This window comes from Mus pahari, chromosome 3 (assembly GCF_900095145.1).
Source record: "Mus pahari chromosome 3, PAHARI_EIJ_v1.1, whole genome shotgun sequence".
NCBI classification, from domain to species: domain Eukaryota; kingdom Metazoa; phylum Chordata; class Mammalia; order Rodentia; family Muridae; genus Mus; species Mus pahari.
Window position 1 is genome coordinate 28,147,322 of NC_034592.1, and position 22,465 is coordinate 28,169,786.

The 22,465-nt window shown below is 38.2% G+C and overlaps 1 protein-coding gene across 4 annotated transcripts in view; it reads right to left on the bottom strand.

Annotated features, from left to right (window-relative positions):
• Nucleotides 1–22,465, bottom strand: part of Lrp1b (LDL receptor related protein 1B) — a 1,962,444-nt gene that overhangs the window by 353,364 nt on the left and 1,586,615 nt on the right. For all 4 annotated transcript variants that reach the window (XM_021192210.2, XM_029535926.1, XM_029535925.1 and 1 more), the window contains exon 43: nucleotides 16,583–16,787. In XM_021192210.2, the coding sequence (XP_021047869.1) occupies nucleotides 16,583–16,787 (205 nt within the window). The remainder of the gene's footprint in view (nucleotides 1–16,582; nucleotides 16,788–22,465) is intronic.

Below are 22,465 nucleotides of genomic sequence, written 5' to 3' on the forward strand. Positions count from 1 at the left end.
GAGGGTTACAAAGGTAAGGCCACATTTTTAGCTATCTGACCCTAGAATTGAACTCAAAGTTATGTCCATACTGAGTCCTTTATAAAGATTCAATATAAACTTGTTTTAATTTACACATTTCATAACTCGTGAAATAAATTTCCTTTACTTTCTGTTGGACATTCTGAGGACCCCTGAGGGTTTTGAAAACCTACTGCTGGAAGCAGCAGTGTTCCTGTATTTAACATCCAATGTATCTCACAGTCACAATTCTATGTACATATGACAGTATCTGACTATGCTTTCATGTTTGAATTTCTTATAGTTTGAGCATTTACATTGAAATATGTCTTGTTTATGATAAATTAATTTAAATAACTCTTCATATTATTAGTTATCAAATCAAATTTGGCTAGATTACCAATAAAATAGACATCATATAAAACTGAATTTTAGAGTATATACAGAATTGTTACTTTATTATTAAAACATTGGACATGTGTATTGTTGGAGCTAAATTGGCATTAATCATTAGAATTAGAAACATAAGAAGCTAACTAGTGCTTACAGATATGGGGTTATTGAAACAAAGCTTGTTTGTTATGATCAATGCAAAATACGTTTTTACCTCAGTGAAGTTTTAGTGAACTTTTTCCAAACCTTTACCCTGAAGTAATGTTTAATCTTTGATATTGAGGTGTGTTTCTCATATGCAGCAAAAATGTCCTATTATCATATCCATCCTGTAAATCTTTCTTTTCATTGAGAATTCGAGGTTACTGATATCGACAGAAGTCAATGAACAATGTTAATTCCTGTTATGTTGTGGCAGTTGTATTGCTGCTGCTGCTCCTGCTGTGTGTGTGTGTGTGTGTTTCACTTCTTTTAGTTATGCTGATTTGTAATTATTTATCTTCTGTGTTTTCATGTGGGTGTATAACCTTGGTTTGAATTTTGCCTTCAAACTCTTTCTGTAGGACTGTGTTTGCAGATGGATATTGTTTAATTTTGACTTTATCATGAAATACCTTATTTTCTCTATTTATGGTGGTGAAAAGTTTTTCTGTGTATGGTCGTGTTATTGGGCATCTCTTGTTTCTTAAGAGTCTGCAGCATATCTGCCCAACCTTTACTGGGTTTTACCTTCTGAGATTTAGATCTACCATTGAGAAGTCAGGGGTAATTCTAATAGATCTGCGTTTATATGTTACTTGGTCTGTTTCCTTTTTCTACTTAAAGTAAATTACAGTTATCTAAGTAAAGGGAACCTCAATAGAAACAATGCATCCCTCAGGTTGCTGTGTAGACAAGTTTCAGGGGGAGGGGCATTTTCTTGATGAGTAATTGATGTCAGAGGGCTCAAGCAACTGTGAGTAGTGATATCCTAGGGTAAGTGTTCTGGGTTGTATAAGGATCAAACCATAAGCAATGTTCCCCCATTGTCTCTGCTTTAGTTCCTATCTCCAGTTTCCCTCTTGAGTTTGCCTTGGTGATGGGCTGTAATCGAGACATGTGAGCAGCCAAATACATATTTTCTTCCTTGAAATTCATTTTAATTAGCGTTTTTGTCACATCAGAAAGTAAACAGAAATGCATTTTTCACATTACAAAGATATTTTTTAGGATGTAGTATTTCTACTTAGCAAGATACTATGAGACAAGTTTGAGCAAAAGTTCTCAAAGATTCTCAGACATAAGAAACATCAGCAATTGTAATTTCTAGGAGCATCAACTTCTCTTTTTATGGTTTTGAATCACTGAGGTAACAGATACCTTCCCAGAAATAATTAGCATGTACAGGGTAACTGCAGAGATGAAGGCTATAATCACACTGTCTCAGCCTCTGTCAGGCTTTGTTATTGCTTCAGCAACTGTAATGACAGCAATGACAGGTACAGAACAGAAATCAAGATGGAGAATAAATTATTGTCTCTTTTCCTTTTGCCTTAATATGTAGATTATCCAAGAGCATTCTGTTACCAAGAGAATTCTGCAATGTGTCGCTAAGAGTACTATCCTCACTAAACACTTGAATAGTGTTGTTACCTGTCTCCCTGTTGCAATAAAAATAGAAAGGCTCATACAATTATGAGATTTTTTATTATTACAGGGCTCATTTAAACTGTATGGATGCAATTGAACTAGAGTCTGGGATAATAATAGAATAATAAATCCTCAGTTCAACAGGATAAATTAATTATATTATGAGACTTGTTAATCTTCTAATAAAACAGAAAAACATCATTATTCTTAAGCCTCTGTTTTGACAAATATGGATTAGGAATACAAGTTCTAATATTATTATAAAATAAATTACACACACACACACACACACACACATATAAACATTTCAGCCAACTCTATACAGTAATAACATGGTTTTCAATCAGATCAAAGGTACAAATTATAATAACCTAAAGATGCATCAAATCCATTGAGCATGTGAAAGCCTTTAAAACTAATGCTATTTGACAATATATTCACTGTTTAATTCTTGTGGATATTCAAGAGATAATACACTCCAAGCGCACAGTGCACAGAAAAAAGACATTTGGAAATTTAAGTTGTCAGAAAACTCACTTCTGAATATAAAAACCTATTCTCTAAGGTTTCAGATTTTAGGCACAAAAAAACCCCTTCAATACTCTCATTAAGACTATCTTATCAAACAGATTAGTCTATATTGTTTGCAGTGAGATACCACCCTAAGTTTCTAACAATCCCACTACACTTTAGTCTCTCCTAATTGAAAAGTGAGCTGAAATATTTACAGCTCCTTTCTCATGCCTCGACACTTGGAAGGCTGACAGTATCAGTACCACAATTGTTTGTATCATATTCCATCAAGGAAAAGAACGTGCAGCTGCATCCTGAAAGGGTTTTCCCAAGTGGAGATGATGCTTCCTTGACATTCCTTTTCTTCTGCATGGTCTTATAATTTTTTAAACTGTATATATTCAATTTTACATCTTACTTGATATATTGTGACATTTTGAATACTTCATAAAGTCTTTAGATCTTGATAACAGTACTCATTGTGTTTCCAGGGTCCTGTCATTTTGAAAAGCCCTCCATAATACAATTTGTTTTCCAGGTCTGATGTAGCCTCTTTTTCTAAGGCGTCTGCACTCCTTGGCATTTGTAAAAAAATAAATCTCTAGATGTGTTTCCACACTCTCTCTTCTATGTCAGTCTTACATCCTGCAAGTACATGAGCTCTCCTGCTGATGCCTCTGCCTAGTGAAGGACTTTTCTCCTTTGCTACTGCCATTCTTCTTGCCTGTTCTCCATACCTTATATGAGCATACCACCCTCCTCAGGCCAGACTCCAGTCTTTAACCCACCTTATTTTTTCTGGGACCAGCCTTTACCCATCCTTCCTGTCTTTATTACACAGTCATTGTAATTTGACTGTTCCTCTCATCTAGCCTTATTCCATTCTTCCACTCTGCAAGATTTCCATCCTAGGGGACCCACTGCATATCTCTGTCTCTCTTCTTCTTGCCAATCTTTCTCAAACAGAAAAGCATTTGGATTCTGGAACCTACCGCAAACAATGTCTGTTCTTTACCCAGTACTTTGACTTTATTTGACATGATAATTATGTCAAGCTACCCTCATCCTCTCTATAGACAAAGAACACCTCCATGTATCAGCTCAGCACATACAAAGATGCTTTGAGGGCAGGATAGGTATCATAACCTAGTTGGTACTGTAGCACTTCCCAGCTGTGCTAATTACTTTTTTGATAACTTGATACAAACTAGGGTCATCAGGGGAGAGGGAACCTCAATTGAGAAAATTATCTCATTTGACTGATCTTGGAAAAGTCTGTGGAGCATTTATTAGTGATTGATGTGGTATAAGAGCTAGTCCACTGTGGGTGGTATCAGGTGGTCCTGTGTTCTATAGGAAGGTAGGATGATCAAGTCTGTAAGCAATCTTCCATGGATTCTTCTTCAGTTCCAGCCTTTAAGTTTCTGCCTTTATAGAATAGAGCCTGTGAGATAATAAGCCCTTTCAAGTTGCTTTTAATGGCAGTGTTTATCACAGCAGTAGAAAAAAAAAACTGGGGCACAAACCCTGAGTCCTAGTAGAATTATAAATGCAAGTCAAATGTTCTCCAAAAATGGCATATGATTTTTGGCTTTTGGAAGGAATGGAAAAATGTTGTTCTAAAAGTACCAAAAGTGGTCAATTTGACAAAGCCAAACACTTTACTGAAAGAAGGCAAGAAAAATCCAAGTTTATTATTCTACTTATCATGAACCAAGGGAAAATATACTTCACAGAGTGATGAAGAAATTATATTCACCTTCACTTCATTTCTGTCAAAAATATTAGAAAAAAGTATCTTCAGAAAATTAGAAAACTTCTCTTACACTTTTCTACATGAAATTATAAAGGTATTCTTCAAGGTTTTTAATAATGGACCAAAGCAAATAGGATCAGGTAAAATATCTAGTGCTGACAACAACCTTATGTCAGACTCCTCAGACTTAGTGCGCTTTGGGGAATTGATACCTACAACCTAAACCCATGAATAACCAAAAGTCCATGCTCTATCTACTACCAGTCTGGTGGAACACAATGTGCAATGGCTAATCTTGGTTGACATCTTGCCACACATGGGAATAAGGAAACGCTACATGAGTAATTGCTTCTATCAAATTGCCATATGGGTATGTTTGTGGGGCATGTTTTTATTGTTATTTGATAGAAGGGCACACTTCTTCACTGTTGGTGGTTTTACTCTTGGGCATATGATCCTGGATCATATGAAATGGCAGATCATGTGCTAGACAGAGCAAGTCAATAATGAGATTCCCTGCATGGTTGCTCAACACATCTAGATGACCTCCATGCTTGCCACTTCTGCTTCTATTTGAGCTCCTTCCTTGACTATTTCCATATTTCTACCTGGAAGTGTAAGTTAAAATAAACCCATGGGGGCTGAAGAGATGGCTCAATGGTTAAGAGTGCTGACTGATCTTCCAGAGGTCCTCAGCTCAATCCCCAGCAACCACATTTTGGCTCACAATCAACTATAATCGGGTCTGCCCTCTTCTAGTGTTTTTGAAGACAGCAACAATGTACTCACATATATAATATAAGTAAATCTTTAATAACAACAACAAAAATAAAACCATAGTGTTTATCACAGTAACAAAAGTAAACTAGAACATAGGTTAAAGATGGCAGCCTGTTTTATGCCTCTTAGTTATGAGAAGGAAATATTCAGTTATACAAAAATTTGCTATATATAAGAGCTCCTCTCTGTCTCTCTCTGTTCTCTGTCTCTGTCTCTCTCTGTCTCTGTCTCTCTGTCTCTCTGTCTCTCTGTCTCTGTCTGTCTGTCTGTCTGTCTGTCTGTCTGTCTGTCTGTCTCTCTCTCTCTCTCTCTCTCTCTCTCTTTCTCTCAAGTATGGAGCAGAACTTACTCTATTAAAACCAAGCAGGCTAACTCATAGCTGTTCTATATGTTTCTGTATTCCTTTACTCATTACTTCCTGGATATACTTAGTTATCTAACCCTCCTTGTAGTATACGCCATTCTAGAAAAGTTATTAGTTACCTATCTATTAGTTATCTATTAGTTACCTTTTTTCACAAAGCACTAAAGTAGCAAACCAATTCCTCCTATTTTTAAATCTAAATTCAGCTCTTTCTGAGGTCTCTCTTACCATTCTACCATCTCTTTATTCTTGTGTCTTATATACATCCTCTCAAATGTTATTGCACAATATACTCTTATACTAAGTAATGTATGCAATCCCTCAGCCTTTGTGTGTCAAACTCAATGTCTACTCACCCTATGTAATTTGAGTAACTGGAGAATATCACTATCTGAATTCTCAAAGCTCAAACGTTATGATCTACTCTCTCTACATTAATTTTGGCTGTCGTAAAGCTAGGTATTCTACCACTTAGTCCAAGATTTGTGTCTTATTAATTGAGCTATCATATCGTATCTACTTGCTGGTCCAGTTAAAAACTTCCATCCCAGATTTGCCCTTCTGCCTCACATTCTCACAATTCTCATACACTTTTCTTTCTATATCCTTTGACCTTTCTTGCCATTTATCTTTTACACTTTTTCTTTTGTCATTTATCTGAACAGAGACTGATACTCATGTGATCACACTGCTAATCTGGACAATACTTCCCTAAAGATTTCGTGATGATCCTCATTTTCTTGGCCAAGTCCATGTTTATAATATATTACATTTCAAGAACTCTCCACAGAATTACTGCTCACACAGAGATGGCTTCTTTCTCTATACGATCTCTTCTGACACGTCCCTACAACATATCTCTACCCTACTTAATTGTAGGGTTGACCATGGATATCAGGTGTCTTTCTCTAAGAATCAGATAGCCTCTACTTAATTTAACTTACCTTGGTCAGCATACAATTGTATCTTTCTTAAGAATATCTCAAAGATTCAATGCTTTAATCTAAGAAACATCTTTTCCTTCCCATAAAAACATAATGAAGCAAACCCCAAAATTAAACTCCCTTATTTGGGGGGATTAATAACTTTATTTGATATCTAGATATCATATTTGGAGTCTTAGCTAAACCTTTTTTGCTATTTAATTGAAAATATTTTTTTTTGTTTGTTTCTTTCATTACCAAGGACATCCCTACACCTCAACCACATCCTGCAGTCCATTTATATAATCCACCTAGACAACTTTAATTACTCTTATGATCTTCCTTACCCTTACAGACAAAATAAATATGGACATCATTCAAGTAATCAGTCACAGCTACAGAAAAGGGAGAAGACATCTCTAGCTGGCTACATTGCTGTAAGCTCAAAGGCTGCAGACTTCTAGTGTCACAAGTGCAAATTTCCAGGTATAACCAAGGCCTCCTGGAGCTACAGGCCAAGTATCTCTGAACTAAACAAGTACCCACACTTCACATGGAAATCCTTTGGACCAGTTTCTCTGTACCTCTCCCAACTACCAACCATTGCTCAAATATCATGCCCTTGGGTACTCTGTGTCTCCAGTTTTCTCCACTTTTTCACCCTGTACAGATATAGGGAGATCGTTGATAAAACTCAGTCACTTGTTTCTTAAATGACACTCACCCTTCTATTTTCCTGGATTGCATTTTACATGAACCCAATAATCTCTGGCAGTTTGGTCCCTCTATGCACTTTCGAAGACATACTTTTAAACCTTGATGCTTCCCAGTTCTTTTTCCATTACCAACCTTCCGATGCCTCCTCATTTTCTACCCATGCACTGCCTGTTACCAACCTTCTGATGCCTCCTCACTTTCTTTTTTATTATTATTATTATTATTATTATTATTATTATTATTATTATTATTTTCTTTATTTACATTTCAAATGCTATCCCGAAAGTTACCCATACCCCTCCCCCCACCTCTGTTCCCCTACCCACCCACTCCCACTACTTGGCCCAGGCCTTGCCTTGTGCTAGGTCATATAGAGTTTGGAAGACCAAGGAGCCTCTATTCCCACTGATGGCCGATTAGGTCATCTTCTGCTACATATGCAGCTAGAAACACAAACCCCGGGGGTACTGGTTAGTTCCTGTTGTTGTTCCACCTACAGGGTTGCAGCCCCCTTCAGGTATTTGGGTACTTCTCTAGTTCCTCCATTGGGGACCCTGTGTTCCATCCAGTAGCTGGCTGTGAGCATCCATTTCAGTGTTTACCAGGCACTGGCATAGCCTCACAAGAGGCCGCAATATCAGGGTCCCTTCAGCAGTATCTTGCTGGCATGAGCATTAGTATCTAGGTTTGGTGGCTGATGATGGGATGGACTCCCGAATGGGGTACTCTCTGGATAGTCCATCCTTTCATCTTAGCTCTAAATTTTGTCTCTGTACCTATAACCTTTGATGAGAGTTATGTTCCTTATTCTAAGGAGGAATGAAGTATCCACAAATGGTCATCCTTCTTGATTTTCTTCTGTTTTCCNTAATGTGTCTTGGATATTCCAAGTTTCTGGGCTAATATCCGCTTATCAGTGAGTACATATCTAGTGACTTCTTTTGTGATTGGGTTACCTCACTAAGGATGATATCCTCCAGATACATCCATTTGCCCAAGAATTTCATAAATTCATTGTTTTTAATGGCTGAGTAGTACTCCATTGTGTAAATGTACCACAGTTTCTGTATCCATTCCTCTATTGAGGGACATCACTTTCTACCCATGCACTGCCTGTTACTTGTCCTGAGATTCAGACCTACAGGACATTGCTTTTCTTCAAATTGTCAGATACATTTCATGGCACATCCCAATAATAACCACTTTATTGAATGTATCTAACATGTTTTACAGGGTACGCTCTACCCAGATTCTCCTCGGTTTACAGGCCTTTTATTTATTTATTTATTTTTCATATACCAATTCTTCAATGCTGTAGCCTATGCCAACTCTTTGGAAACCTCCCTGCCTTTCTTTGCAGCATCACTCCCCTACTTTTACCTCTTCTCATTGCTGAAACCTAGATTGGTTTCCTTACACATCCATGTGTACAGCCAATGTAAAGACCAGGTGATAAATGCAAAAGTCCCCTCTCCCTTACTTTCTCAGAAAACTCTTACTGTTCTTTCTCAATAGGTGGAGCTCATAGATTCTTGTGGAAGAGAGTGGTGAAGGATTGAGGGACTCAGAGATGTCATGGATACCACAGGACCACCTGGGTCCATGAGGGCTCATAGAGACTGAACCACCAACCAAAGAAAACCGATGGGCTGCACCTAGGCATCCTATATGTATGTAGCAGATGTGAAGGTTGGCCTTCATGTGGTTAGCTGTCAGGAGCCAACAAGCTAATAATTAGCAGATGATCTTTCTGAAATGGTCTGCCTTGGATTAAAATCCACAGTGGGAAGGGTTTCCTCTGATAGGAATGTCCCAGGAGAAATTCATTTTACGAAAGATTCCTGCTATTAATATGCTTTTCCTGTTATTATTAACATATAAAATAATCACTAGGTATTAGCCCACACCTTTGAGCAAATCTCTGCAGAACAAGGAAGATGTACTATCTTGTAGTGCTTTTATATAGACAAATAGATGATTTCTTAATCCTTGATGATAATCCAGTAAGAATTCCTAAATTTATAGTAATTATTAAGCTCTTTTAATAATATTACTATTCAATCCTTTCTGATAGTCTAAACTGCAATGAAAACTCTGCCAGTCTTTTCTGTCACTAGTTAGTTGCTTCTGAGATAATAAGCAGGCATTCTACTACTCAGAGCACATTCCAAAAAGTTGTAAAACCATTAACCAAAGATCAAAAAAAGGGAACTAATGATTTGTTATAGGTACTAGGACAGAAGGTAAAACACTGATTGAGTTTATATATACAAGAATCATTAATAACTTAATTATGGTTTTTAATTCTCCATAAACCTGTTAAGCTATGACAGGTGATAGATGTTTAGCCAGATAATTGCTCTTAATTGATACAAATGTAAACATTCTCTGTTATATTTCAACTTATGATCTGAATCTATCTGTAAATTGTGTAAATTTGTGGTGAAGTTTTTACCATGTGAGATGATGTATTCTGAAAGATGTTAAGTGCTGATGACAAAGAGAAGGCTCTCTCTCTCTCTCTCCCCCCTCTCTCTCTCCCCCCTTACCCCCATTTTCTTAGAATTCTCCTTGCCCAGCTTTGCTTAGCATTATTCTCCTTATCTCCCTCTTATTAGCACTCTTTATCCTGCTTTGCTTACACCCAGTTTATCTGCTTCTAAGATTCCCACTTACCCTCCTTTTCTTACAAGCCCCTTTCCTTAGAGAGCTTTCATAGGAAACTTTTTACAACTTAGAAATAAAGGCTAAAGTCACCTTTCAAAGTGTCTCTATCTATCCCTTTCTGTGATTTCAACTAGCAGACTGGAAGTTAGAGCTGAGCAGTTCCTGCAGAGCTAGAACAAGGCTACTTTACTTAGTCTCCTGCTGTTCTAGCATGAGGTGCTAAATGGTTTTTTCCCTAGGAAGAACTCAGAAGGCAAATCAGCTGCTGAGGCAAAGTGACTTAGAATTGAGATCTGGCATCAATGGGAGGGGAAGGCCCTTGGTCTTGTGGAGGCTCCAAGCCTCCACATAGGGGAATGCTAGGGTGGTGAGTATGAGTGGGTGGGTGGGTTGGGGAGCACCCTCAAAAAAGCAGAGGGAGGAGGTATGGGATAGAGGGTTTTCAGAAGGGAAAAATGGGAAGGATGATAACATCTGGAATGGAAATAAAGAAACTAAACAATAATAAAAAAGTAATTGAGAGAGAAAAAAACATTTTACCATTATACTGCAACCCTAGATTTCTCAGTTTCTCATAAGACAAAGTCTTACCCACTCTGATGCTCTTTCCCTGCGTCAAGAAGAACCACAATAAGAAAGAGATCCACAGGGCTGCCTCCCCCCCTCCACACACACACACACATCCACGGCAGTTTTCCCTAACAGTGCGGTAGAGGCTGTCTCTGTCTTGGTTGCCCGCTTTTGGATTTATTTACCTTATTTTGACTGCCTTGTCTGGACTCAGTAGGAGAGCATGCCCTTACTCTTGGTGTAACTTGATAGGCCAGGGTAAGTTTGTATACATGGGAAGCCTCCCAGTCTCCTCAGAGAGTGAAGGGGGAAGTGGGTAAAGGGAGTTTGAGGGTAGGACTAGGAGGAGAGGACAAAGTGGGACTGTGGGTTGTGATCAGGATGTGAAATGAATAAGGTCAGAGAGAGAAACAGAAAGACACAGAGAGAGAAATGAAGGAAGGAAGAAGATTTTACCAAAACCAAAATGGAATAAACAAAACAAAACAAACAAAACAACAACAACAAAAATACACCAGATAAATAGTGTCACACTTACCTAAAGGTGCTGTTCTGTCCTTTCTTTTCCTCTGGTACCTGCTATCATCTTACTCTATTTAAAACAGATGACCTGATTTATCCTAATTGTCTGAGGACTCAGAGTACCTCCAGGTTTAACAGTGGGGATTCAGTGAATCTTATGTATTCTCATACTTCCAAAGCCTTATACTTAGGCTACATTCTCTAAAGAATACTCAATCATCAAAAATAAGGTTGTTTCTCAGGAAAATTGGAATGGTACCCCATGGATTTTTCTCACATCTCCTAACCCTCTAATATTCCCATTGTCTCAAAAACTCTTTAGGAACATCAACTTATGTCCAATTGATTTATTATAGAGACATTTGAACACCTTTAGAGTAAGCAAACTGTTATTGCTGATTTTTGTTTGTTTTATTTCCTTGCTGTTTCTCCATTTATTTGCCCCCTTGCAGTCCTAAGTATGCCTTCAGCCAACTGAGGTTCTTGCAGGTATATGTAGGTGAAAGAGCTGCCTTCATTACAACCTCCAAAACCGAGTAGATCTGCATGCAGGTACCATTCTTCAAAACTGCAGAGCTCTGTACCTCATCACTAGCTAGGAAGAGATCCCCTGTCTCCTCCTTCAGGAATGATGCTGATTCTCTGTATATCAGTCCAGAATAGTGTCAGGTGCAACAAGGAAATTCTAGAAAACAACCAAAGTAGCTGAAGTTTAAGAAAAGTGTCAAGAACACATATTGGGGAGATAATGGCACTTCAGCAAATAGTGCTGGCAAAACTAGACATCCCTAGAGAGAAAAATGAAATGAGCCAGCCCTTTTGGTACCAGAAACCTGCTTCACAGATCGCTTCTGAACCCAGCGATGATAGTGACATCACTCATAGGTGACCGGGACCCGCACATCTGTTGCCATGGCAATTGCCATATATTCCGTGTCCATTTGGTTCACCTTTACCTACAAGCAGTTACATCACAACCTAAATAAAAGGCAGACCCTCTTTAGCTTCTCTCTATTCTTCTCTCTTTTCTCCCTTTTTCTCTTTTATCTCCTTTTGCCCCACCCCCACTCCCACCCCCAACAAACCTCTCTCATGTGGCTCTGCATTTGCCTGGTGTGGCCTGTCCAGAAACAAGCTGTGGTTCCAACACAATACTGGTGCTGAAACATGAGAATTACATGTGAATTGCCTCTTCCTTAGCCACCAATGTGACCTTAGCCACTGTTGCAACCGACTGGCAGTGGGGCCCCTCAGGGTGGTGCTGCCCCAACCCACTGGCCACAGTGCAGTGTGGCACAGCACCAGAGCTGCAACCACCCAGCCGCTGCAGGAACTACAGATTTCTACCACATGAGCTCCTGCTACCACTGTGGGACATATGAATGTCTACCACATGAGTTGCTGCCACCACAGTCCACCACATGGGGCTAGCTTCTGCCATGTGGGTTACTTAGTTGGATGGGCCTATACCAACCATATAGTTTCACGTTTCCTGCTGCCAGACCACTAAAACTCTCACACAAACATCAGAATATTGTAAGTTTTTTTCTCCAGTAGGTGGGAAGGACCCTGACTTCCCAAAATAGGGCCTGGGCAGCCTTTTTGGGTTAAGGGGTTGGTGTTTATTGCACCTTCCCCCTCTGGGCTCTTGATGCAATTCAGGAAATCCTAGGCCCAGGTGAGAGGCTTTCTGGTGAGTCTGGGATTCACTGTGTATTCTCTAGAGGGTTTAGGTGACAACTGGGACAATTAGCCAGGCTGGAATTTTGTTATTGAATTATTCTCTGGACGCCGGTATGAGTAATCCAATAACTCCCCAATAGGTGTTGTCTTTGAATATACCTCCAGGCTCCCCATTGGGATGTCTTCTGGAAAACCGCAAATCTCTGGTGTTAACACCCAACTTGAGAGCATCAGAACTAGTCCACCTGTGAAATATGGACTAGATTCAGTACCCATTACATAACGGCTTCAAATGGCCACTTAAAGGCACCCTAGATCCAATTATTTTATGGGATCTTCATACATACTGCCTGCAGTCTGGTAAATGGAAAGAGGTTCCCTATGCCCAAGCATTTGCCTATCTTAGCTCCAACCCCTCCCTGTGTTCTTCTTTCCCAACCCAATTTCTCTTAGCCATGAAAGCTCCACCAGACGTTGCTACAATCCTCAATCCAGCTAATGAACCACTTCCTTTCTGCTGCAGACCTGTTTCCATGCCTGCAGACACCAAACCTGTGACCTCAAATTCTCCTCTCTAGGCTATCCCAGAGCCCCCCACCTTGTCCCCAATCCCAGAAAATGAGACTCCACACCAGCAGCTGTGCTTGATCGCACTGGATTAGACATGGGCTTCTTATCCTCCCCCTGCTGTTCCTTTCCATCCAGGGTAGTCCTTATATCTGGAGATTCGAGGTTCAAGAAACCCCCACAGATAACAAACAGTCTTTTCAAATAGGGTCAGGGAACTGTTCCATAGTCAGATCCCAGGAACGGATCCAAATTGCTGGCATCCCTGTATCTGTTATCCCACCTAAATATAATCTCTTTACTTGCTTTCTCTTTGACCAGACAAAAGATGACTGCAAAAAAATGGCTAGATGAATATGGGGCTGCCTACATTTGCCTTGTCAGGTACATATGCTAGGATCATGGACCAATCACTTCTTCTGTCAAAAACGCAAGACATCCTTTTTCTACATACAAGACCCATGGAATCTCAAGTGGAAGACAGGAGTTTGTTGGTAAGCTCTACCGTAAAATTCATGCCCGGCCCCCAGTAAGTACTATCTGGCATCCAGAGAAAATATGTCTCAATTGCACCAACCTCTAGATATCATAAAAGCAGGAGAAGTAATCAAACACTCCTCTGAGATCCTTACCTCTTTGACATCCCCCCCTCATATATGACAATAACTTCTCATTTCTCCTTTTGCTTCAGACCATGACCTCGGCGTACCAACTCCTTAATGTCACCTGACCTGGTTGCTTTAAAGATTTCTGGCTATGCATACCCCCCGGAACTAACTCACAGCTGCCACTTAAAGCCCCTCCAGTGATACTACCCAGTAACTTTACCTCACCTTTTGTCAGCTGCCCTTATTCTGATGTTGCCATGACTCCATACCTTTTCTCGATCCCTCTTTTTGGCATGGCAGACAGTTTTACGACCTCCAGGACATGTTCTGTAGGAACACTAAACTCCCTAGACTGCAATAGAACCATAACCCTTGATACCTCATCTCTGCCACAATGCCCTGCAGTCTAAAACACGTCAGTTCTTTGTGGCACTCAGGTATATCATTGCCTACCCGCCAGCTGCTCAGGACTCTGCACGTTGGCACTCCTTTTCTCTGAACTAGGAGTAATCCAAGGAAAAGAGCCCCTGCCAATCCCAGTTGTAGATGTGATAGCTGCCTAACATAAGAGGGCAGTTCAGNTCATGCCACTCTTGGTCACTGTGGGGAATGTCATAGGTACTGGTACTGTAATTGCAGGGATAAAGACTTCCATAACCCAATATAATAAGGTAACTTCCAAGTTTGATAGCAGTTTTCAAAAAATGTCTGAAGCCAAGCTTTTAGTCCAAAAACAGATCAATTCTTTGGTAGCTGTGGTGCTAGATGTCCTGACAGCCGAAGAAGGTGGTCTTTGCCTGTTCCTACAAAAAGAATGCTGTTTTTATGTCAACCAATCTGAGATAGTAAGAAATAAAATCCAGAAGCTACTATCAGACACAAAGAATTTCAGGGGTTGTGAGACCTCCAGTTCTGGGATTTTCGAAAATCCTATATGGAAGTGGACCTTTCCTAGTCATCCTCCTGGCCTTATTATTCACTCCCTGCTTCGTTAATCTTGTTTCTACATACCTTCAACAGGAAATACAAACAATTTCTAACCAAACTACTAATCAGTTCCTATTACAGAATTACCAGCCTCTGTCCACAGAGGAGCTGCTATCCACAGAGATGCCTGATGTGATCATTTACTAAGTGGGCCAGATGGTGAAAGTCAGCGACACCCCAAAGTTGACAACACCCCTAGACAGCAGGAAGCAGTAAAGCTAGAAGACGCCCCCATTCCCCTTTCACCATCGGCTTTCCCCTCCTCCCTTTTTTCCTTCTCTTAATGATAAGAAAAAGGGAGGTATATTGGTATCAGGAAACAGCTTTGCAGAATAAATATTTCACCTACAGAATGTTAAGAGTTACTTGTAAACTCTAACTATAACAGGGTTCATATTCAGAATTTATAAGAAGACTAACAACATAGTTAATATTTGTTCCAATTAAAAATGAGCAAAAGACCTGAACAGAAGTTTCTCAGCAGAAAAAATTGCCTAAGAAGTATACAAAGAAACATGCCACATAGTTAATGATCTAGAAAACATAAGTCAAAATGACAATGAGTTACCCTATTATCCCAAGTCACCTATTATCAAAAGGACAGTATGAGTAGTTGAATGTGTGTCTCTCTGTGTATGTGTGTGTGTGTGTGTGTGTGTGTGTGTCTGTTTGCTGGTGTCCATGTCAATATGTGAAGATGCTTATACATGTAGAGATGCACATTAGTATAGTCTCTGTGGAAAATAATATAGAACTTTTAAAATTAGATAAAAATGAAGCAACAGATGATCTAGAAATCCTACTACTATATTTTGACTATGTTAGTCCTGCCAATCCATGAGCATGGGAGATCTTTCCATCTTCTGAGATCTTCTTCAATTTCTTTCTTTAGGGATTTGAAGTTCTTGTCATACAGATCTTTCACTTCCTTAGTTAGAGTCACACCAAGGTATTTTATATTATTTGTGACTATTGTGAAGGGTGTTGTTTCCCTAATTTCTTTCTCGTCCCGTCTGTCCTTTGTGTAGAGGAAGGCCACTGATTTGTTTGAGTTAATTTTATATCCAGCTACTGCACTGAAGCTGTTTATCAGGTTTAGGAGTTCTCTGGTAGACTTTTTTAGGGTCACTTATATATATATCATCATATCATCTGCAAATAATGATATTTTGACTTCTTCCTTACCAATTTGTATCCCCTTGATCTCCTTTTGTTGTGGGATTGTTCTGGCTAGGACTTCAAGTACACTATTGAATAGGAAGGGAGAAAGTGGGTAACCTTTTCTAGTCCCTGATTTTAATGGGATTGCCTCCAGCTTCTCTCCATTTACTTTGATGTTGGCTACTGGTTTGCTGTATATTGCTTTTATTATGTTTAGGNTTGGGCCTTGAATTCCTGATCTTTCCAAGTCTTTTATCATGAAGGGTTGTTGGATTTTGTCAAATGCTTTCTCAGCATCTAATGAGATGATCATGTGATTTTTGTCTTATTATTCTAACAACACTTCATGTGGCACTATGAGAAAACAACTTCAATGGGTATGATAGGATTTTTTGGGAACACAATCCAATTTGTGTGTTTTCAGAATTTTGGAAGTGACTTAGATCCACTTAGTGACTCTTTTCTCAGTTTCCTTTTTCCCACTCAAGTTCAGTTCTATTTAAAACTAGGAATAAATTCATTATGTCTCCCAGAGTAAAAGTTATGAAAGGTCTTCTTTAGGATAACAAATGTACTTAATAAAGGTTTTTAAAATATTGTCAGACTGTGTGTTGACTAGATTATTCAATAAAATAAGTTTATTTTTAAAATTTCTTAATAGGTTTATGTTAGAAACGTTTACAGTGCATATTTTGAAAATTGTTGTATAAAGCTCTAATTTAGAAACATGCAGTTAACTTACATGTCGTTGTGATCCATCGTATTCACATCTTTCAATTTTTCCTAAGCTGCCATCTGAGAAATACAGCTTTTCTGCACGGTGGTCAATGGTGAGTCCATTTGGAGTGAGAATGTCTGTGCTGACCACCACATGTGCGTTTTTCCCAGTCAAGGTGGCTCTCATGATGCTGGGATGCTGTTCATTCCAATTCGTCCAAAACATTAAACTGAGTAAAGTGAAAATCATAAGAACAATTGAAAAAATATTATTAAGAATAAAAACATTTGTTGAGATACAAGAATCTGAAATCGTTTAATATTTTCTTCTTAGTCTATGACCATATGGATGTCTAAGTGATAAAGAGAGCAAATAATTTTTTTCATAAATAGCTTCCTGGTTTCTCTAAAAAATCCCCAAAAGAGTCAAGTAAATATAATTGCCCTGTATGTGCCTCAAGATACCACTTTAATTATGTAGAGGCAAACTGATGCATAATGAAGAATAATTAATTATGTAACTAAGCAAGAACAAAATGGTAATCTTACATTTTCAGAGAAATAAAATGATCAAATTCCCATATTTCTATAGTTTTTATATTTTTACTCACACAATGATGTTTTAATCATATGTACATTAATTTAGAAGTATTTTGGGGGGGCTTTCAAACAATTAATTACAGTATCTGTCATATACTGATGTTAGACTAATGTCTGTACAAGTGTACTAAGAGGAAGTCCTCAGAGCACAGCAGAAGGGTTCAGAGCCTCTAAGCCCTATCTTCATTAAATAGCGATTTTCATGCATAGGACTTTTCTTCTGCAGTATCTGATATAGGGTGCTATGTAGGGATAAGGTCATCCCAGAGCTGAATGAAAAGCTCACTGGCATGGCCTTCTGTGTTTCTACCCTCAATGTATCCATTGTGGATCTGACATGATGCCTGGAGAAACCTGCCAACTATGATGACATCAAGAAGGTGGTGAGGCAGGCACTGGAGGGCCCCTTAAAGGGCATCTTGAGCTGTACTGAGGACCAGGTTGTCTCCTCCGATTTCCACAGTAACTCCCACTCCTCTGCCTTTGGTGCTAAAGCTGGCATTGCTCTCAATGACAACGTTGTAAAGCTCATTTCCTGGTATGACGACGAATAAGGCTACAGCAACAGGATGGTGATCCTCATGGCCTACATGGCCTCCAAGGAGTAAGAAGCCCTACCCACCCCAGCAAGGACACTGATAGCAAGAGAGAGGCCCTCGGTTACTGAGGAGTCCCTGTCCCAACTTGGCCCCCAAAGAGGAGCATCTTCCTCACAACTTTCATATCAGACCCCGATAATAACAGGAGAGGCCTAGGGAGCCCTAACTACTCTCTTGAATGCCATCAATGAAGTTCACTGCACCACCACCCTGCCAAAAAGAAAAGGAAATGCAGAGCAGAAAGCAAATGGAAAGGGGTAGGTAAGCTAGAAGTCTGAACCCTCTATATATCTGTAAAAAAAAAAAAAAAAAAAAAAAAAAAAAAAAAAAAAATCATGCTTAGCTTATAGGAATCAGGAAAATCTACTAAAATGATATTTTATACTTATAACCAGATTTTCCATACATTTCAATATAAACACTAAAGCCAATCTGGGTTTATGATCATCAACATTACTAAGAACGTTCCTGAGAAGTTTGTTAAAATAAATTTCTGTACCATATTGAAATCAAAGCAAATATTTCTATATGTTAATTAAAAAATAACAAACCTCACACATATCTCTAGTGTTTGTTAAAATATAACATTTATTTTTTTTTCTCAGTTTTAAGAAATTTAGAAGTGGTGCGTTCTGTGAGTGAGCAAAGGCAACAAAAATAAAATTACCAGCACTCCTAGCAATAAATTGTTTTTTAAGATGAAAGTTTGGTGAATTAAATTGTTTTTATTTAGACATATAATATATGATATTAAATTCACCATTCCCCTATAATATTTTCCTAGGTTCTTCCTTTTCAAAGTTTAGAACTATTTTTCTTTATTTTCTTGGCTCAACTCATAGATAAAAAGTGGAGAATGAACAATTCAATTTGGAGAAATCCAAGATTATGAAAATTAGTTGTATCTGAGTCAGGTCTGGGATTCAAATATTCTATTATTTATGATTATTAATTTTTCGTTAAAAAATGTATTGGTCAACTGCTAACAAAAGGGATTTAAATGTGTCATCAAGATAGATATGCAGATGATGATTAAAATGGCCTTTTAATGTTTAAAAACTTAATTATGAACTAGTTTTCAGCTGAAACTCTTTGGTGTGTATAATTCAAATGTGCAGTTTCTAGATACAATTTAAAAGTGTTTTTGGACTATTTTATACCTAATTTTACTAAGATGAAGCAGTCATCAGTTTGACAATAATTATAAGTAGTAATAGGAGTCATCTACTTATGATTATTTTAATTAGTTTATTCATTCCTTTGACCCATTATTTTACTCTTACTATAAACAAATATGACTGTGCTTATCATGACATGATGTGCTATTAGGGAATTAAGTCTAACCACAGTTGCAAAGAACTTTGACAAACAGTTATATGATTGCAAGGCTTCTAGCCCTTTCCCTCCAAGAATGGAGGTAAGTAGTTAACAGCTCCATGCCTCTACTTTTTCAGCTGCTTGAGAAAAGTTATTTGAATTTTGCTCAAGGAAGACTGGGTGGAAGTTAATGTGATACAGATGGGAAAAGAAAAAAAAAAATCAAACTATTCTTATCTGTAGATGATGTGGTATTATACTCAAGAGATTTGCAAAAGTTCATCAGGAAACTTCTAGAAAAAAAAAAATCCAACATTTCAGCAAAGATGTAGGGTACAGAATTAATTTGCAAACACCAGTGGCCTATCTATACACCACCAACAAACATACTGACAAAGAGATCATGGACATATTCTCATTTTCAATAACATCAAAGACAACACATTACATTGGAATAAATGGAAACAATGAAGTAAAATACCTCTTCAAGGAAAATGTTAAACCACTTAAGACAGAGATTAAGAGAGGCACTGAAAAACAGACAGACATCAAATGCCCATGTATTGGTGGATTAGAAGAACTGATATTCTGAAAATGACCTTTCCAACCAGTCAATTTACACATTCAATGCAATTCTAATCAAATTCCTACAATGCTTTTTATAGCAGTAGAGAAAGACGAGTCCTAAAGTTCATGTGGAAACAGAAAAGACCGCATATAGTGAAAGAAATCCCGAACAACGACAAAAATAATACTCATAGGATTACCACTCTAGACTTCAAGATGTATTACAGAAATATAGTAATAAAAACAAAATTTTACTGGAATAATACCGTCATCTAGGTCAATTGAATAAAACAGGACAACAGTCCTGATAATAGAAAATTACAGTCATCTAATATTTGACAAAGAGGACAAAATATATTTGAGAAAAGGTAGCATTATCAACAAGGTACTGGAAAATTTGGATAGGTACATATAAAAGTGAAACTCTATTCATATTCATAATCCTACACAAAAATATCCTCAAGCAGACATCACAATTTAAGACCTGAAATACTAAAAAAATGCTATTAAAAAAAATGCATAGGCAATGCCCTACAAGATACAGGCAAGGACTTCCTGAAAAGTGGTCCATCTGGTAAGGCTTGTCAAGTGGGACCTCTTCAAACTAAAAATCTTTTCTACTGCTAATGAAATAATCAATTGATGGAAATCCTCTGAACAGGGGAGTATTTTTTTGGGTACTAATTTCCAAACTATACACTTAACTCAAAAAACTGGAAAGTCGAAGAAGTTAGTGATCAAATGAAAAATGAGCTGAGGCTTAAAAACTGACAAGCAATTATGCATATGCAAATTCAAGCAACTCAGCAATTTCATGTCACTCATGTAAGAATCGCTCATAAAATAACTAACAGCAATTACTGATGAAGTGGGGGAGAAACAATAATCCTCATTTTTTATTTTTGTTTTTTTTTTGTTTGTTTGTTTTGGTTTTCCGAGACAGGGTTTCTCTGTGCAGTCCTGGCTGTCCTAGAACTCACTCTGTAGATCAGGCTGGCCTCGAACTCAGAAATCTGCCTGCCTCTGCCTCCCAAGTGCTGGGATTAAAGGCGTGTGCCACCACTGCCTGGCCCTCATTTACTTTTGATAGTACTGTGAATGGTTCAGCCTTCTGGAAATCCTCAAGACACTAAAAATAAATAAACCATGTAAACCAGCTATACCATTTCTTGGTATAACCCCAAAGGACTTAAACTCTTCCACAGATAGATGCTCACCCTACTTCATTATCTCTGTTCACTCACTACGGCTAAGGAATGGAAGCAACCTTAATATCATTCAGTAAATGGATGAATGGATAGTTGAAGAGTGGTAAATAGACATGATGGAATATTTACATTGTTTAGCTACAGCAACTGAAATGAAATTTGCATGCAAATAAGGACATCTTAGAACATATTATATTGAAAATAACCCAGACATACAAAGACAACCCTCAGAGGTTCTCTTTTATTGGTTCCTAGCTTTGAATCTTAAGATGTGAGTATACAGCACCAAGGAAATGGCAGGAACCAGAAAAGTATAAAGGGAACATAGAGGAATGGGGGTTCTGGTAGAGAGATTGGTACAGGTTATTAGAAATAAAAAAATAAAGAACTGAGAAGGATGTATATATATATATATACACACACACACACATACATACATACATGCACATACATAAATGTGTGTGTATGTGTGTGTGTGTGTGTGTGTGTGTGTGTGTGTGGTGTGTGTGTGTGTGTACTTGAGATGACTAAAACTCTTGACTAATAAAACCCCAGTACCAGTCATGAGAAATTTTCTTTCCAGTGGCTGGCCAGTTGGCCAGGAAACTCCAAATGACTCACACATGACTCACAAAAATATATAAGTTCTTAGTATCATTCTTGTGCATTTGAAGGAATGTTGTGCTTTTAAAGGAATGTTGCTATTAGTGAAGCAATTACATAGTTATGGCATAGAAATCAGAATCTGACTTCTAATGCCTGTTTATTGTGGTCTAGCTTCTATAGTGGTAGAAATAATAGTGCATGCTGCCAAGGGAGGTAAGAAATTAGCAGTCCCGCTCATCTGTGAAATCATAAGCCACAATAATGCCCAGCAAAGTAAGATAGCCCTCAAGGTGCAATAGTGGCCTTCACATGTCAGTGGCAGCTAACAACTGTGTAATTGGACTGAAGGCCCAACAATATGAGGAAAATTACCTCTGGTTTTAGAAACCTACTTAACTTTATAAGACTAATAGGTCATAGGTCTTAAAAGAGAATGAACTATTATTTCTTTGATAGATTGGGATAATTCCTTAACAAACTTATAAATGTTATCCTATGATCACAGAGAGATAGATGAGAGATAATAGATAAAAATGAAATAACTTTTCATCATAGAAGCTTCCTTTTATAGAAAATGAAGGCTGTTACTGAACACAATGCAGGGCAGCAACAGATTGTGAAGACCTGAGCCCCAGGGAATACATTTGAAGCATAGCTCCTGCATCTATAACTCAGACAACATCACAGGGGAAGGATTGTAAGAGACAGTGTCCCAGAAAGTCTATGGATGTGTGACTGCATCTTTAGAAATGGCTGCCTAAACAAAACCTGTTCAATAATAATATCAAGAGACATGCTGCCATGGAAGAGAAAAACCTCATGGAAAAAAACATGAGCAACTAATGTTTGCATAAAGAGGGAGATTAGGTTCTCCCAGGGATCAGCTCCCCAGTTGTTATCCCATACAAAGAGGTCAGCTCTGAATGAATGTGAAAACACACACACACACACACACACACACACACACACACACAGAGAGAGAGAGAGGAGAGATAGAGAGAGAGAGAGAGA